Genomic DNA, 20,208 nt, shown 5'->3' with positions numbered 1-20,208 from the left:
CTCAAATGTATAATGTATTATGTTTGAAGTTTATTTGCCTGGATTTATTCTAGAATATTTCGTTGATAGTTTTTTTTTCTATTTACATATCATTTCTTAGAATAAATCGATAAGGACACTGATTTACAAGTTTGACCAGAGTTTTTAGGCATAAATTTCATTCTGTATTTATATAAGTGCTTGAAATCGAAAATCTGAATTATATCAATTTGGGACACAAAATATATTGCTCTACAAATCTCGAACTTGTATGGAACAAATTTTCTTTGTTACATATTTTGTGTTTTGTTTTTTTTTTTTTTTTTTTTTTTTTCTAAAAGAAGCCTTAATGTCTCTCCGGTTGCATGTCCGTCGCATTCAGTGCTGCAGCACTTTGATTTGTGATCATAATGATTTCTGCAAGCGTCCGGATGTACTACTCTGTCAAGGGAAATCTTAAGACTTATTAAGATTACTTCTCTTGATCAAAAGTAAACATATAAAATAAATGATCAATGACATAACCTTAAATTGCAAAATATAACATAATAATTACATAATTCAGCATAATTATATGGACAGATTGGTAAGTTTACCACAGCTGCAATCATGTACAAAACATACACTGAGTCTATCAAATGTATTCGTACTCAAAGTTTTGATTTTTAATTTCGAGTATGTCGTTTGCTCAAAAAAATATGATTGTCGGTAGAGACTGAAACAAAATTAATTTACTAATATGTATAATTTGAATATCGCATTATCAATCTGCCCGTATGATTGGCATAGTTTGTTCCGTTCAACATCGCCTATTTTGAAGTGAAATAAATAAGAACATTAAACAAAACCAGAGATATCTATAAAGGTGGGATTTCGTATAAGATATCTTTATAATTTTCGTCAGTTTGTTTTTCGTTAATATTTTTAAAAACTTGAACTTTCAGTGTTTACTTATCCAATTGCAGTAATTCAAAAATATTCCCATTTGATATAAAAAGACAAAGACCGACATATAGGAGTATACCTGAAAGTTTTATCTTGGCGTGGTATTTTTGTCAAAAGGAAGACAGACATTATAATAGCGAATGACGATTAAATTTGCCCTATGTTTCTATCAATAAATAGGTTTTCTGCCATGATACATGTATTAATTGTTATATCGACCTCGAACCATATTTTTCAGTATGAACAACTTTATGTAGACATCAAAAGAAGTTTGTAGTTGTATATTATTAAACACATTAAAAATTATCACAATCTATTCAAAGTTAAACAATATTTGATTCCAAAAGCTAAAAAGGTAGACCATATTTAAATCACAAGAGTTCATATTCTTAATCAAAAACGATCTCTAATGTCATAAAGGAATCATTGATTTAAATGAACATCACGTGTTCCATATTGATTTCATGGTCATATTCCTTTTTATTTGTTATACCCTTGAGCTACACCTTTTGCCAGAACTGGACCTCCTTCGTGTAAAAGCAAAGCAGGCCATACCACAAAGTCGATGTGCGCCCCACCATATGAGTACGGTTTATATAAATCTGAGTTGAAGTCCGAACACTTTGCATGCACTGGAGCAAATGCAACAGGAGGGTTATTTACCTATAAGAAAAACCCCAAGACATGTGTAGTATTTCAAGTAAACAAAAACAAAGACAATGTTTCATATCTAAATGTTGAATACATAATAAGAATATCGCAGAAACATGTACAAAATATAAATGTTAAAATGACACACACGCCTCCCCTAAAGTTTAAACGGACAGGGGGAATAAACCTCCATTATATAATCACATTGAAACTGATTATGTTATAATATGTATTTATGTATAAAGAAAACGATATACGACAGACAGAAACGCACTGGGATATGGTTAAGGAACACAGAGATAACAATGATAGATTAGTATGTATGAACTGAACGAAGCAATATTAACTGATCTATCAAAATTGAAACTGTTTTTGCATACAAGTCACAGTTACATTGAGATCAGGGGGGGGGGGGGCATAGGTTGTTGACATTGGGGTTGAAACCGTTTTGGCAAACAAGTGCAATGTGACCTTGACCTTTGAGCTCTCGAACCCAATATCAAAAGGGTCATCTATTGCCAAAGACCAGTGCTCCTTTAATTTTAAAGTGGAAAAGGCATATAAATCGTCGAGTCATTGATTGACGGTCAACTTTAATGTGATTTTGACCTTTGACCCTAATACTTCAAAGTTAGGTGTGTCATCAGCTACCAAAGACCAATAAACCTAATTGTGAGGGCCTAGGATTATCGAGTTTTAAGTCGGAAACCGTTTTTACATAGTTACAATGTTTATGTGATCTTGAACTGTGATCCTGCGATCCCAAAATCATTTACTTTCGAAGACAATTGCTTATATGAAGTTTGAGAGTCAACATGCTATTGGTTTTCAAGTTATTGTTAACTGATGGTTGTCTTGTTTTATTGCCATTAAAATATACAAATGTTATTAAAATGGATTGTTCAATGCTTTATTACAATTCTTATCCGTGGTAAATGTGATAAATATTGAAATATATTATTGCAAACCAAGGTAGGAAAAGGAACTTAAATAATTTTGCACAATCATGTAAATAATTTAGTTACTTGTATTTAATAAATATTGAGAAGCTAATTTAAAAATAAAAGAATCTCACCATCATAAACCAGCACAATTCAAGGCATGCAAACGTAAATTCCTTGATTTCAAGAGCTTTCTTCACTGTTTGATCTGTTGATTGACTTAGATAAGAAATAAACATCTGCAAAATATTTAAAAAGTAAGCATTGTGTGATAAGGATTTAAACACGAACGCGTGAAAAAAGAAATAAAAAGTTTAATACTGAAATAACGCGTTTCCAATTAATGGTAATTAGTACGATTTGATTGTGATATTATATGACACGCGTCTCAATTACGAGAAAATGAATGTTTAAAAATTGTGTTTCATAACAGCTAGACCAGTTTGATAGATATTTTAAGTAAATATAGGATTTTAAAGGGTTCTTTCTATAATCACCGATTTTCTTATTGAGTGGTATGAAAATAAAAATAAAAATTCATTAGTGGTGGCAGCCACGAATGAAATATGAAAAGTTTTATCAATTTTTTTGACATAACAATTGCAAACTTTAAGACTTCCCCATTAACTTAATGGAAAGAAAGTAGTCTGATAAGACACAAGTGAAAATACGGAAAATAAAAATACGCATTTCATTTCATCATCAATATTTCTTAATATTTCATTCATAAGTATTAAGTAAATTAGTTCTACGGGATTTACATGTACAAACATAATTCAAAAAAAAAAGTAATGAACAATTACATTAGTATTTCCATGACTCCGCAACCATCTATTATGATTATGTATTACAATGTTTAATTATATTAAATATATCTTATTAGTATTTTCAATGGATAATCTACCTTGCGTAGGTTTTCAACTGCTAATAATGCCATTGTCTGTCTGGTATTCTTTAACTGTTTTTGCACACCATGTGGCAAGTTCGCAGATATCTATGAATTGGATATAATAGATATAAACACTGCCTCAAATGGTGTATATAGTTTCAACATTCCCAACAAAATAAATGTATTTTATTTATTTATTCAAAGCAACCAAAAAACTAAGATTAATAGCAAGTTAAAAATAGTTTGCTTGCTAATACTTCTTTAAAGACTACTGGTGCTTATACTCGTAAATATGAATAGCTCATCTGACAGTTTCAGCATACATACTTGTGTATCTGCAAAAATGATTACTTTCCCTAGTTCCTCAATCTGGAATTGGGCCTTATCTTCACAAAAGGTCATGGTTGCCTAAAAAATTAAATCATTATTTATAATTTTAAGTAACTAAATGTAATTCCCCGACAAAACGAATTGATTAAAGTTAAAGTTTACGAACCCTTATTATTATTATTATATTTTAAGTGCATAACCACTCTTTGAAATTTGAGGTTTCAATCACCAAAAAAGAGTTTTTATTGAGAAATAATTTATGTTTTTGTTTTCATTTTGTACCTATAAAATTTACAAAGTGACATTTAGTTACAAATTAATTATTGATTTAAAAAAAATCAATTTAAATAAATGCGTGTGCATGAAAGAACCTGCCACTCTCACAAACTCAAAAATGATACAACCACAACCAATATCCACGTGTTGGATATCTTATAAAACATCTTTAAATTTTATGAACAAGTTTTAAAAATGTAAGGCACGTTTTATTTCTATAACATTTTGATTTTGACCCATATGGAATTAGGTTACTATCTTGCAATATAAATAATGTAAATTCACTATGTACATTTTATTTTCTACCGAAATTAGAACTTCAGACCTTTAACTTCGTATGGTAAGAAAATATTTCCAAATACCTTTAAGATATGCAATAGAGCTTCGATTACAGCCTCATCATTTGCAAAATATGTTTCAAGAACTTCAAATGCATCCGTCCATTGATTATCATACAGCTCTGCACATTTCTCAGCAAGTTTTGTTGGACGATTCCTGTCGCTTAAATCAGTTATGTTTCGCTCGTTTTCTGTCAAACGGTCCACCATGTCTTGACTTAGTCTTAGAAATAGTAAAGGAATAATTTAAATATAAAACATTAATACATGTGCGGACAAATGTCCCATACTATGGGTAAGAAAATAAAACAGTTAAAATTAAAATAACAAATATATCCTTAATTTATGTAATTTAATTATACCTCTCCTGGTTTCACAATATCATCAGGAGGATAAAGAAAATATAAAGTCATATAGTAATATTGCAATTTACTGTAACACAAACAAAAACATTGCCATTATAAAGCATATAGTTTTCTTAAAACCTATTTCTTAAGTTACGCAGCCCGGGTAAAAGTAAATAAATTCTAGATGGCTGCCAATACGGCCGCCAAAATGTAAAAATATCATACAATGTTCTTTTTCTTGACGTTTTTCTTTACAATGTTGTACAATATAGATGTAATTGCACATTATCAGAACGAATATGTGTAATTTATGAATCAATCAAGCAAAATTGACAATTACATGGCAAACTTAAAAATTATCACTGTCAATTTACCAGACAAGGGCCATGATGGTTTTTTTTATCACTGATTATTGGTGTTCTCGGTTATTATTGTCAGCAAGAATTACAGGCAGATATAATGCAATTACTTTAAACTGATATAACATTCATATCTGAAATAGTGCAATTGTTAGTAAGGCTCTTTTCATATTATGCTTTTTTCTTCTTTTGACCTTCTTTTGACCACAGATGACCTTTATTCAAACCAGAACTGTAAATCATTTAAACAAACTTTCTGACTAATGTCCAGGATACTCGGGCTTCAAGTGTAACCTCTAGAGTGATACGTGTTTCCTTTTAGGTATGCGTGAACTAGATTTTGAGCATGGCTGGCCCATGTTCTAAGCTGAGCTAGAAATCGCCAAACAAATGTTCTGATAAATTTTCCGGATATTTAGGATGAAAATAATACTTGTAGAAGGTTTACAATTTTTGTCCATATTTTAGTATGTGTGGCTTAGTTTTTGATCCCAGATGACACATATTCAACCATGACATATAAGCCATCTTAACAACCTTTCTGATTAATTTCCAGATTATTTGGACCAAAACAGTAGCATCTTAAGTGTTTAAGAGATTTTTCAATATTTAGGCTGTATAGCTTACATTTTTACCTAAGATTACCCATCTAGAAATCATATTTTAACAGCATTTATAATCAATTTCTAGGATATTTGTACCAGGACAGTATCCCTAAAGTGTAAACGAGGTTAGAAGCCATATTTAGGCTGTGTGACCTAGTTTTTGACCCCAGATGGACCATATTTGAAACTGCCCTAGAAATCTTCAGAACAACCTTTCTTCCAGGATATTTGGACTGACACAGTAGTCTCTATAGTGTTTTCCATATCAGGAAACTTACTGCCCCGTCAAGTATTCTTAATATTAATCGATATGTTCGCTAAAGATTATGATAAACATAATAAACACTACTTCACTTTGTCAAACAAACATATAAGGTATATGGTATTGTGTCAATTTTGTCGGCCATATTGTCGGCCATCTTGTATTGTACTTTTGCCAAGGCTGCGTAATTTAAGAAATGGTGTTCAAAAAACTACAAACAATACTTTATAATGGTTTTGTTTCTTTTTGTGATGCATTAAATTGCAATAAAACCCCATCATCTCTTGGACTTATCGATACACAGCAAAGTAATTTGTAAATTTTATCGATTTGTCATTACGTTAAAAGTACGAGCGTATTCCAAATTATACAAATTGTGAGTTATTTTATATGATCGATTAAAAGAAAATAAACTATTTCTTACCTAGTCTTAGTGTCATCGAGCTTAGCTTCAGCGTCGTGTAGTTTTGATTTTGTAAGTTTTAATTGTCTTTTCAGTTCCGCAATCTCAGTTTTCACTGCAGCATCAATTTTGTGTTCTCTTTCAAGAAGGTTTTCTAATGATTCCTGTTTGATTTTTTTCTCTAGACTAATTATTTTAAAGTCCCGCTGTTCAACGTCCTGTGTAAGATCAAATGTCAATTTCTGTTTTGAATTGATGATGTTTCCGACATTTTTCTGAGAGTCATCTTGTTGCTTTTGAATTTGCTGAAGCTGTGCATTAAGTACATCTATTTTGGCATCTCTTTCCTTCACTTTCTTTCCTAATGCTTTTGAGTCTGATTTCATTTTGCCCATTATGTCGTTGATTTCGACAACCATTTCGTCTTTCCTGGCAATTTCATTCTCATAAAACTGTATTTTTTTGTCAAAGACTTTTTTTTCTGTCTGTAGAGTGTTTGCCATGTCAAGAACTTTTGACTCTTTGTTATGAACCAGATGTGTACATTGCTTTAATTTGTCATTTACTATAGATATGTGTTCTTCTCTATTTTTCACAGCATCGCTTTCCAACTCATCAAATACTTTTTCCTTTTTCCTTTTAATTATTTGTTTTCCTTCACCCTTTTTTCTTATTTCATGCTCTTTTTCATTTTTAATCTCCATGTCTTTTATTTGTTCACGAAGGTGATCTATCACTGCACACTGGACTTTAATCTTTTTTTCGTTTGAAGTGATGACTTCATCTTTTTGTTCTATGCATTTCTGTTTTTCCTGAAGGTTTACTCGTAATTGATGCATGTTTCTTTCTGTTTCTTGAATCTCTTTTTCACGTTTTAGATTAATCCCAATAACTTTATCTTGATACTCCTTTGTCTTTATCTCCAAGACAGAAATGTACGATTTTAAACGCGTTTGCTCTTTGGTATGAAGATGGTTGTTTCTCTCTTTGACTCTGACATGTTTTTCAATTTCTTTTTTATGTCTATCTATGAGAAAAGCATTATTTATTTCAAGCTGCTCGACCTTCTCATTAAGCCTCATGTTGTCTTCGAAAATGCCCTCCCGTTTCTTTTCATACGTTAAATTCTGAAGCCTGACTTCCTCTAATTTTAATTCTAAATCTTCTTTATTTTTTGACAGAATTTCCAGTTGGAACTTGTAGTTTTCCAAATCATCTTTAACTTTCCTGACTTTTTCATTGAGGCTTTCGTTCTGATAATTTGAATATAATTTATTGCAAGAGTATAGACGAGTATAAAGCGTAACTATTTATTATTTACTTCACATTCAACTGACATGTGTTTGATATGAAACGTAATACTGCTTTCTTTTTAAAAATGTTACTTAAATCTGCTTTAAAATGTAATGTTTTTTTTTTTGTTTTGTTTTTTTTGTAATAAACAAAGGATTACATAATTAAAAGTTTAAAGCAAGATTAAATAGAATAAACGCCATCCAATGAATGATTTGAATATACTGTTGTATCTCTTGTTAAACACCAGCAATTTTCTAAAATAATGATTGCACGCAATTTATAACAATTTTGAAGTAAAATCTGACCTGTCTGATTTGTTTTCCAACTTCTTTTTTTACATTCTCTGACAAAACGTCTAATTGCGATTGACAATAGTTCTTGGTCTTTTTAATATACAATAAAAGACTAGCTATAGCAAGTGACAGATCCGTCATTTTGCAGTCTGTGTCTGTATTCGCCATTCTTTAATGTATATTTTTTGCTAAAGTGAAGAGTCCAAAATGAAAGAATATTATCAAACGGTAAGATCTTTTTTATCTGAAACAAAGAGACAGTTAAAGGTCAAACTTGAACGATACTCATCCGTTAAAAATATCTTCCGTAACCCATATAACCAATATATAAGGGCTATTCTAAAATATATCCGGGCAATTTGCTTGGCATACACAGCACAAAATCATATTAATTTAGTCAAATGGTCAATGTGAAAACTTTGTAAACATATGACATGAAGTTACGCAGTATTTCAGCAATAGGAAAACATTAACTATCAACAATATCACTTATTGACACAATAAATACACATAAGTAATGTTCTCATTTCAGTTATTTTAACCACTCCTTGCTCTGATAATTAATATAAAAATGTACAAAATAAATAATGTAAATAGTCATGACATGATATAAAAGTAAAACGTATTTTAGAAAAACTCTATGAAGATGATATACAAATGATGTCACACATTGTGTGCAATACAAGGGGTCATCAGTGATGCGTCGCCTCGTGATACCCAATTACATGTTGTAGATACTGCGTAGCAGGATACGCAAAATTATTAACAGGGCAAAACACATTTTTATTCAAGGCCCATTTCTCGCATGAAAATCCTTCAACAAGAAAACCCGTGAAAAATACACAAGTACTTGTGCCAAAGATCAATCCTGTAAAATTCCATTAAAATTGCATTAGTGGTATAAGAGGAATAGTCCGGACAAGTTTTAAAAATTCAAATCATTAATGGGCATTACTCTGACAATAATCATCAAATAGAAAAAATGTTGATGAGATGCACTACTTAACATAGTATTGATTATTCCTGTAAATTTTTTATTAAAATGCACTAGTGTTTGGAGAGTAGTTCAAACAAGTGGCTGGCAACATACAAAACACATTTTTATTGAAGGGCTATAAATCTGCCAAAATCATTTAAGTGGAAAACCTGTGTTATATGCACATGTACTTGACCTACTTATCAATCCTGTAGTGTTTCAATAAAATGGCATTACTAGTATAAGAGGGGTAGTCCAGACAAACTTTAAAATTAAAAATGATTAAAGGGCCATAACTTTGACAAAAATCATTGAAAAAAAAAAAAAAAAAAAAAAAAACGCCGACGATATACACATATATGTACCTATAGCTTAATTAGAAACGACATTCACATTATTAAAAGATACTACAGGTCATAAGATAATTATACAAGACATTGATAATTCAACATAAGACGCACAAATAAGATAAGATAAGATAAGATTAAATAAAATATGGATTAATAAGAATAGAAAAGAAATAACAATAGTGACATGTGTAAAATCAATGATGTGATACGTGTGAATTCAGAGTACTTGTATTAACATCCAGCCCAATGGTCCTATAAGTCAAAATCAAAAAGTATTCATAAGTGTATGATAAATAGTTTTCATTATTACTGCGAAAATGGAATTAAAGTTAGTGTTAATGTATATTATATTATTATAATTATACGAGTTTATATCTTGAGTAATAAATTCAGATTAATACTGTTCTTCCTTTCTCACGTTAGTAGGCCATTTGTTTAGTATAAAAATGATATTAAATTAGAATTATAACGCGTTTCAACTTGCGTTATTACGCCTTTTAGTTCGTGTTGCTACGCCCTTATTCGCGTTACTTCGCCTATTGTTTCGCGTAGTTTCGCCTTTTGATTCGTGTTATAACGCCTTTATTCGTGTTACTACACTTATGTTTGGCGTAATTACGCTTTTTGATTCGCGTTATAACGCCTTTGTTTTGCGTTATAACAAGGAGGCTAACACCATGTGACAACTTGCGATCAGAGCCTTCTTCATGGCCTTTCACGTTTGTTGTATGTGTTTCACTTCACAACCTGAGGATAAGAAACCTCTAAATGGCCTAACACCGCAGGTTGTGTGCGTTTTATTGCACTGTCTTTAGCTATCACAGTGGGTCAAAATGCGATAAGAACCCGCTAAACGGCCTTTCACCGTGGATTTTGCGTGTTTTATTGCATTACCTGAGGCTATCACCGTGGGCCAACTTGCGATTAGAACCCTCTATAAGACATATCACCGTTGGCTGTGTGTATTTTACTGAACTGCCTGAGGCTATATCCGTTGGTCAACTTGCGATAAGAACCCTCTAAAAGGCATATCACTGTGGGTTGTTTGTGTTTTACTGTACTGCCTGGGGCTATGACCGTGGGTCAACTTGCGATAATAACGCTCTAAAGATCTATCACCGTGTGTTGTGTATATTTTAATGCACTGCCTGGGGAAATGACCGTGGGTTGACTTGCGATAAAAACGCTCTTAAAGGCCTATCACATTTGGTTGTGTGTATTTCACTGCACAGGCTGAGGCTATCACCGTGGGTCAACTTGCGATGAGAACTTTTTAAAAGGTTTATCACCGAGGGCTGTGTGTGTTTTACTGCACAGCCTTAGGCTATCACCTTATCAACGCCTTATTGTTATTACATTATGCCTTTTGGTTCATGTTACTACGCCTTTATTCACGTTTCTTCGCCTTTTGTTTCGCGTAATTACGCCTTTTGATTCGCGCAATCATGCCTTTATTCGCGTTACTACACTTTTGTTTGGCGTAATTGCGCCTTTGATTCGCGATATAACGCCTTTGTTTTGCGTTATAACGCAAATAAAGGCGTTACTATAGTCTGTCCCATCAAATTTGAACATCCGATGTTTTATTTAATATGATAGTAAAATCATTTAAATTAATGTTATGTTAACCATGGCGTCAATTTCTCTAGGCATGTTTTTCATTTCTCTTATAAAGTCAGTAATGTGGTCAAAATGTTTAAATTATATTTTTCCCGTTGACTTACGTTGTACAGTAACCTGAGGTGACGTCCATTTCAAAATGGCGGCGCCCATAAAGACGTCATTTAAGGTTCGTCTCACAATTAGCGTGAAAATTTAATGTACTCGATAATTATAAAAAATTGATTATTCTTACTTACTTACTGATAAATAGCTAAATGTTATCATGAGAACAAAGTTGGTGTCAAAAAGGCAATTTTACTAGCAAACCATTATTTAAAAGAATCAAACTCATTTGAAGTGAATATATCAGTAGCCGCTTTATAAATTCTAACACACAAATATTTAATTTATTTCCATGATTTACTGTCGTATTATATATTTTTAAGAGAAAAAGAACAATGAAGTGATAGCGCTTATCTTGAATACCGCACCGCGTCGTAGGGGAGCGGGAACACTTGCTAAAAGGCTATAAAAATTGTTCTTCGCTATTTAATGTTTTATTTACATAATTATGTAGTTGTCTGAATTCTGTCCATTAGTATGTATCACATCTATTAGAAAATAATTAAATTGGCCAGGTTCGGATACAAAAATATGTTACCCTTCTTATTTCGGGTGCGATGTTCGTACGCTAAAACTTTCACATGAAATCGCCAACAAATACTACATTATCATGCAAATCGGACAAGAAATATTTAGAAAGGAAAACTGATTCACTGTACGTTCAGCTTTTGTTTGCTTGTTACCACATTGTGTACTTTAACTAACTCCATCGCCTAACGAGAGAACACAGACTCGCGTTCGAGGAAAATGTAAATTATGCATGTAAGAATATAATATATCATGCTTTCTAGTTTGAGCAATCAAACGTAGGCCTATACACTTTAAGCTCGTAAATACAGATTTAACTTTCCGTCTCACAATTCAACAAAATGTCCTGAAATACCGGCAGTGATTTGATATTATTAAGAACAAGGTTGAAATGGAGCGTTCAATAATCAATAAGCGGCAATAAGTGTTTTTTTGTTTTTGTTTTTTTTTGTAGACTCAAAGTGTTTCATATAATTATTATGTTAATATTAAGGGGAGGAGTCAAAGAGAAACACCGAGTGACGTTCTTAATAATTTTAGCCTTCCTAAATTTTGAAAATATTCAGTGAAAAAACAATAGATCTAGCATATTTTTCGCGGGAGAATAAATACCGCGTAATGTATATTTTGTAGCTAAAAGAGTATATATAGGATTTACAGACGTCTTGAAAAACGACATAATATGTAGAGAAATCATTTCTGAGAAATATATATAACAGTTTTAAAACATAAAATCAAAACGAAAGTCATATGTAATTAATGAAAGAAGTGTTGCACTGTTGCAGATTCATGTCATTAAGAAGTAAAGTGCAATTTCTAGATCTACACCAAGTGACTGTTCTTGTTGCTTATTTTTCTTCTTTTTTTTAAGTTTTCCATCATGCGTCGCAACTAAACTGTTACATCTTGTAGATCTAGCTTTATAAAATAATCATGAAACCACCCCGAGAACCTCATGTATCCTTGAGAAACATGACACGTGCTTTCTCCCGTTCATCTTCAAATGCAGAGTACTTCGGCAATGCTTACGGAAAATAAACGACAGAGATTTACCATAGAGAAATCAAGACACTTCAGAGTAAAATCCGGAAAAATCTCGAGGGTGACTTTTTTTTTAGTTTACAAAAATAGTTAAAGTTTTATTCAACCTCGTTTTGTTAATTCACACCAGGCAAAAGTTCATTTCCATTCTTAATGGGACAGACTATAGTTATAACGTCTTTATTTGCTTAATTACGAATTTTGATTTGCGAAATATCTCATTTATTCGCGTTATTACGCCTTTTGATCCGCATTTTTACGCCTTTTAATTCGTATTATAACGCCTTTATTCGGGTTACTTCGCCTTTATTCGCGTTCTACGCATTTTTTCGCGGTATTACGCCTTTTGATTCGCATAATTACGCCTTTTGATACTCGTAATATCGCATTTATTCACGTCATAACGCCTTTGCATATTTTATTTTTATTTTCTATTTTGTTTGACACTATTAAGCCACCGTGGTATTCGCCGAATAATAAAGGTAATACGATACTAATGTGCGTTGTATAAGTCGGACACGATAACGTTTACATTGATATACTAAAATGGGTTGTTCAAGTTCTTCAATTACAACATTTTGCATAATTATTTTTTTTCAATATAGAAGAATAAACGGTTATAAGACACGCGAAGTCTAGTAGCGTAGCGATTAGAGAGTTCATATTATGTATGTATAAGTAAATGTTCTCAAATAAAATTGTGTGAAAGAAATTCACGGGGAGCAAAAATAAAGTTGGAACAAACAAAACTCTTACAAAGAATAAAAGAAAATTTCCAGGATTCGAACAAGGGTCTCTACACTTACAGAGCGAACACTCTACCACTACACCATTATGCTGAACGCACAGAAAATGAGTGATTGATTAGTTGGTTAAAATAATAGTATGCATTTATGTAAAAATTGATAGATAATTACCCTGTCCTTTTGTTTGAATAACAATATATTTACCCCAGTGAAATTCTTTTAGTAATGCACCAATCGGATTATTTGAATTAGACAGGATAAATTCATATAAGGATCTATCCATTATCGACACCCATATTTGTCAATATTGATAGAAACAGATAATGAAAGACTAGTGAATGCCAGCTGTATAAGGAATGATTATATTTAAAACTCTCAAAATATATCTCAAAATATAAAATAGAACTTACCTTTTAAGATCGAGAGTAACACATATCTTTGTTTATTTTCTTCTCCAGGAATGTTTCTCCATCATGTTCATGTTACAGTTCCTAAGATTTTAAACTTGTTTTTGATAATTCATTGCTGTTGATTTACTTCTTTGTGTACAAAACGACAACTACCATTGAAGTTTATTTATTTCGGAACCGTTGTAAATATAACATGGATCAATGCACTTCAGAAAAGGTAAGTCACGTGTGTATGAATAGTACAGTAAGTAATAGTTACCGTACGAGGAATAGGTCTGCATAGTATTTACATACCCGGGTGGCGATTTGAAGACCGAGAGAGCGTAGCGATCGAGGTCTCTAAAAGGCCACCGGGTCTGTAAATACTATGCAGACCTATTCCGAGTGCAGTAACTATCTTACCTACATGCCCTTTTGTTTTTCTATCCATACATCAGTTTTTAACTCAGTTTTTATTAATATTACTTACAAGAAACACATCATTTATGTACTTTATCATGTTTAAGAAAGCATTCCAAAGCCATGCAAAGATACCATCCGCTACGCTCTTGTAATTCATTCGTTCACAATCAGGTGTTATTTGAATATTCTCGTGTTTCTCGTGGGGTTTCATTATGTAATAAGGTCAGGTAATGTACTTGTTGAGTTGAGTCACAGAAAATTAAAACAGAACTGGTCGAGTAGGCAAAGGTAAGATCATTATTTTGATATATGAAAACATAACATATTAATAATATATACAAATATTAAGGAAGATAAAAAAGTTTTCTTATAATAAAAACGGCACACTTTATTTTCATTTATAATAAATTTCATGGTAATTTGATGATCAGGCTATTTCTAAAATAATTAAAATATACGATTGTTTTCAAAGGAAAGTAGTAAATGAGTAAATATCAGTAATGATACATGTAGATATACCGTCATGTAAGTTGGGTTTTTTGTTGTTTTTTTATGATGGCTGATTTTTAAGTATTCTTAGAATTTCATTCGTGTTTGGAAGAATTTTCATTCGGTGCAGTTGTGGTAATAAATGCCGAAAACTAGTATCTTATGAAGCTATATAGTTCAGCAAATGTGTTAGGTATACCGAAAAGCAAACTATAAAGAAAGGCTAAATGTGCGTTATTGTACTCATTAATATCGGCGAAACACAAACTTCAACGCCAGAACATGTACAGTAGCCAGTTCGTTTTTCTCACAAATAATCGGGAATATATGCTATGAGGGTCCTTACAGCCGTATGCGCTAATTTTATACTATTAATTTAAACAAATGTACTTTAGAATATATATCGACCCTTTTTCCTTCTTCTTCCCCCCCCCCCCCTCTATAAATTTGCACAATTCAGCGTTATTTTCAAAAATTCTGCGTTTACAGTGAATATTGTGTAATGCACGAGTTTTTCGACTTCACATATTTTCTATTGTATAGAGAACAATAGAACAATAACAGGTCGGTATATATTTGCAGACCTGCTAAGCGGTCGGTAAGTGATTTACTAGACCGCTTTTAACAAAAGAGCCGGTAGGTAATACTTATTGACCACAGTCCTTGCAATAACACGTTGTAGTGTAGTGGTAGCGTGCTGTTACTTCAGTCATTCTGGTGCGAGATCAAATCCCAACAGTTCCTTTTAATATTTTTTTTTTTTCAATGCAAGGGTACCACGTGTTTGTCATGCTTATAAATACCATTCCGTTGAGATTTTGTGCTACACATGACACAATAGCTTGCAACAAAAATAATCTATTTTATTACGAGCACGCGATGTTTGGTTGAAGTATATGTTATGGTGCTGTAACAAGGACGTCATCACACTTTTTGTACATGATTTCGTTGGAAACTTGTCATCGCAAATGGTGTTATAAGGTGCGATGTCTATCACCACACCACTGTGTGCTTGAAGATTGGGATTTGCTTTTGACAGATAAAATATTTCTGATGTCCTCCATCGCGTGCGCACGTGATAGATAAAATATTTCTGATGTCCCCCATCGCGTGCGCACATGATAGATAAAATATTTCTGATGTTCCCCCATCGCGTGAGCTCGTGATAGATAAAATATTTCTGATGTCCCCCATCGCGTGCGCACGTGATAGATAAAATATTTCTGATGTCCTCTCTATGCCTACGTAGAAATTAGACAAAATAAATATGTTTACCGTTACGGTATTCATGTGTACATGTATTCAATAAATTTAATAAAAAGATTAGGACGTGACGTATATAAAGATATACATTTTGGATCGATAATCATTCAATTTAAATTTACGTGACCAGGAAGTAATTCGTGTTAAGTTGTTCGTACAGGTTTAATAGCATGGTTAAACGTAAACCCTGACCTATAAAATAAGCAAAGGTTTAACTGACACGTCGAAACTGGTATTAAATGTTCGCGGTATTGTTTCACTAGGCGGGATTCAGTGTGGCCATACCACGTGACATTTACGTCATTTTTGGCATCATTTCCAAGACAAATATTGCTCGATTCGGAAAAGAAAATAGCCGCAAATATTTTATTTCTGTACCAATATCTCTGGGATATGCACCAGTCTACGGGGAAAAATATAAGCTTTCCACAGAATATTGGATCTTCGTCAGTTTATAAGCCGTTTTATCAAACACTTTGCATAACCTTGGAAGTTGCTTGTATTAGAGCGGGCTTCGGTTGCAAGCTATTTCGTTTTCTGGCGTTATTTGGTCTACGCCATGATTAATAGGTCAGGTTTACATCAACCGGGGATACAGACAGCAAAATCCTACCTTAATATGTTTATATGGTTATTATTTATGGCGTAAATCTTGCCATTTTCTTCAATTGTCAATTCTGGCACCAGTTCCAAGTCGAAAAAAAGGGACTACAGTTTAAAGCAGATTTTAGAATCTGTTGCAAATGCAAAGCAACATGCCTACCGTTCTCTTTCTACAATTTACTGTTTCATTGTTGATCTTTCACAAAGAGATTGTGAAAAAACTGATTGTTCCTTAAAGCAATAACACTTACTTGTATCGCAATAGTGCACCGAAAAATAATATTTTGGTTTCGTTTTGAAGATGTTTAAAGTATTGCTCATCTTATCCTATGTAGTAAAATGTGATTTATTCTATTTCACAATGGCGAAATTGATAAGAAATAAATGTGCTCTCAATGAGAGAAAGAGTTAAAATAAAACAATGCTACGGAAAGGGTTACACTATAACGCGAGTGTTGTAAAAAGGCTTAAGGTAATTTTTTCAGTCTATTTTTTGTAAAGAGTAACTGACAAACACTGACACTCGTGAAGGTGACGAATAGGTTCTTCTGTCCTCAAAAGAGAGACTTTGAAAAGGTACATATTTTTCTGGAATTGCCGTATAATAAATTTCTATAAAGTTTGATAAACAAAAATCACAATTTAGAATTAGAATCCTGAATCTAATTGTCACGCGCATTAACATGACGTTCACATTTTATGCTTATTTAACTATAAGCATATTCATCATCAGTCAGATTTTGTTCTTTGTATAGAACAATTCTAAGTAGCATATTACATATAACTTGCAACTTTGCGTGTAAACCTGATAGTATTGTTACTTAGTTGCGCTACTTATGATTCTCTATTTATCAAAAAGGCCCAAAATAGCACTGAGTCGCCAATAAAAAACGTGAATGGATGCCATGTGGAGTAAACAAAGTAGAAAATAGTAAACAGATAAATGATTTTACAAACCAACAGCCATCGATCAAAGTCAAATTTCTTGAAACAAAACATTCTAAAAGTCGGACATAACAATGATTATCAATAATTATATAAATATTTACATTAACATATATGTAATAGCAACACGACTGGGTCCATATATGACACTGATGCGTCCATTGAATTATTGATAGCTAACATAAGCTAAGTAAAATTACGATTACATTTGAAGAGTATATTCCATTTTATTCTTCAACTTTCAAATTACTTATTTCTTTATTCACATATCAGATAATTCATTTATTTGGCATATGCATTATGTTTATCATGTTTTAGATTTTAATATGTGGTCCTTCCTCAAATCTTAAAATGCAACAAAAATCCTGTTGAGGACATCTGCAGGTCATGCAGCGTGCAATAATCCATGCATTTACATCCAATGACCACATCGATAAGAAATAGTCCCAAATAGCCCTATCGTTTTTATTTAGTTGGAAGAGACATTATTGTTAAAAATTCTACTCGATTTAAATGTCTTCAAACCATAAATATTCCGTTCCCTTCCTCTCTTTACAATGTGTATTGGTGAGCTCTCTGATAAAGCTCGATTGACTGATACAATTAAAAAAATTGTCAGATATGTAGTTTATTAACAGAAATAAATGCAATAATAAAATAAATAGTGTTTAGTGTTCTTAAGTGAACGAAGTTATATCCAGTTCACGAAAAACGGTTACCGTGGGTATGAAAACAGGACGTAATATATTTTTTTATCAACGAGTGCCACTGTATTAAAATGCTGAATCTATTATACTTAAACATTGCTACTGGTTTATAACATTATGGTTATACGTATAAATAACTCTTTACAAAAGAATACCCTTTGACTTTGAAACTGCCGCGTTGAGGCATAACGCTTTACAACATAAAAATGGAAGTGATCCTGATTGTGCACGTTCATTGGACATTCTAGCTAAGTCAATTTTGCCGTTTATGGGTTTCTGTTTTCTCTCTATATTGAATACGTTTAGTATTGCTACATGACACATATGATTTTTCATAATCATTACCGTGAAAGAACAATGATTAAAGAGCAAATCAATTTCTTTACAAATACACGTGTACAGACAACAATGTTACGACTTTTAAAAATCACTTATAGCGACGCAAGTAAAAATCATTTAAATATTCATTTGTGTTTATGTAAATCGTACAGTAAATAACAAATGTTTTTATGGTTAACATAATTGTATCATAGTTTGGAGACCTTTCTGTTGAAAATGTGTCAGGGTTAAATCGTATACATATACATGCACAGTGCGTTAACTGGAGTGCGGGTATTAGTTACCCGCACTCCAGAGCATGCCCATTGATTGGCTCATTTTTGCTGGGGTTTACATATTGTGACGGCAGAGAAAGGGAAAGCGACAGAAATGTCATATCCAGATGTTCGTTCATTGGTTCATTTTTGCCGGGGTTTCATATTGTGATACAGGGAACGTGCTTTTATGTTTGACTATGATACAAAAGAGAAAGAACACCAAAACACTCGGCAATCTGATTTATACTCGGGGGCTACGCCCCCTCGTACAAATCAGATAGCCTCGTGTTTCGGTGCTCTTTCTATTACTTATAGAGAGAGAACGGTAGGCATGTTGCTTTGCATTTGCAACAGATTCTAAAATCTGCTTTAAACTGTAGTCCCTTTTTTCGACTTGGAACTGGTGCCAGAATTGACACTTTAGGAAAATGGCAAGATTTACGTTATATATAATAACCATATAAACATATTAAGGTAGGATTTTGCTGTCTGTACCCCGGTTGATGTAAACCTGACCTATTTATCATGGCGTAGACCAAATAACGCCAGAAAACGAAATAGCTTGCAACCGAAGCCCGCTCTAATACAAGCAACTTCCAAGGTTATGCAAAGTGTTTGATAAAACGGCTTATAAACTGACGAAGATCCAATATTCTGTGGAAAGCTTATATTTTTCCCCGTAGACTGGTGCATATCCCAAAGATATTGATACAGAAATAAAATATTTACGGCTATTTTCTTTTCCGAATCGAGCAATATTTGTCTTGGAAATGATGCCAAAAATGACGTCAATGTCACGTGGTATGGCCACACTGGGATTGATATCTAATATTAGAACCTTAAAGTTGAACTATTGAAGTACAACATGACAGTATGGTGGCTTCGTATTATATAGGTACGCATCTGCTTTTGTTTATTTGTTTAATGCGCAGTATCTTAATAAATAAGCACATATTTTGAATCTTGTAATAAAGATACAATTTTACGTCATTCTCATTGTATATATTACAACAGGTTGGTAATATAACGATAATATATATGTACATATACGAGCAAAAGGTGAGTCAATTAGTATATGGTGCATATATATCAAGTTGTTCATGTTACATAACATTTCATCCGGTTGCTCGTTGTGACATTTTAATCACATCACCAAAACGTTATGGTTGCCGTTACCATAAAGGGGAAAACAATTGTTCATAAAAAAGTATCGAACATATATAGGTGTGTTTATTTTAACGATGTTGAATAGCTTAGTGGTAAAATGAAGCCCTTAGACAAATAGATGTGGTTCGAGCCTTTTAAATTCCCAGTTGTGATCCATACTGCGATGCCATACCTTTCCTCCCCACTTTTTAAATCTTTTCAATACACGGCCATTGAAACTGAACAATAATCAGCAAAATAGAATTGGTTAAAGTACCCCTCGACCCCCCCCCCCCCCCCCCCCCCCCCCCCCCCAAACTTGCGGCACAAATATTATTTGCATTTTTTGACATTCTAACCACTGCAT

At 32.7% G+C, this 20,208-nt stretch overlaps 1 protein-coding gene across 1 annotated transcript; it reads right to left on the bottom strand.

Moving 5' to 3' along the window:
• Nucleotides 1-377: 377 nt before the first annotated feature.
• Nucleotides 378-13,882, bottom strand: LOC132722446 (coiled-coil domain-containing protein 158-like). The gene is made up of 8 exons (XM_060706958.1): nucleotides 13,691-13,882; nucleotides 7,927-8,102; nucleotides 6,347-7,578; nucleotides 4,374-4,572; nucleotides 3,733-3,813; nucleotides 3,421-3,510; nucleotides 2,651-2,755; nucleotides 378-1,587 (listed from the first exon to the last, which is right to left on the bottom strand). Exons 2-8 carry the CDS (start codon nucleotides 8,080-8,082, stop codon nucleotides 1,405-1,407), a joined length of 2,046 nt encoding a protein of 681 aa, XP_060562941.1. The 5' UTR covers nucleotides 8,083-8,102; nucleotides 13,691-13,882; the 3' UTR covers nucleotides 378-1,404.
• Nucleotides 13,883-20,208: the final 6,326 nt, after the last annotated feature.

Source organism: Ruditapes philippinarum, unplaced genomic scaffold (assembly GCF_026571515.1).
Source record: "Ruditapes philippinarum isolate M1 unplaced genomic scaffold, ASM2657151v2 ctg6628_1_1_1_1, whole genome shotgun sequence".
Lineage (NCBI taxonomy): Eukaryota > Metazoa > Mollusca > Bivalvia > Venerida > Veneridae > Ruditapes > Ruditapes philippinarum.
The sequence above is the reverse complement of the archived record's forward strand: the minus strand, read 5'-3'. Positions and strand labels throughout refer to the sequence as shown.

Coding starts and splice junctions, on each gene's coding strand:
- LOC132722446 (XM_060706958.1), bottom strand. CDS start 8,082: ATGGCGAATACAGACACAGACTGCAAAATGACGGATCTGTCACTTGCT. Junction 4,573..6,346: donor CTCGATGACACTAAGACTAG/GTAAGAAATAGT, acceptor ACTATTTCTAAG/ACTAAGTCAAGACATGGTGG. Junction 3,511..3,732: donor TCATTTTTGCAGATACACAA/GTATGTATGCTG, acceptor TCCAATTCATAG/ATATCTGCGAACTTGCCACA.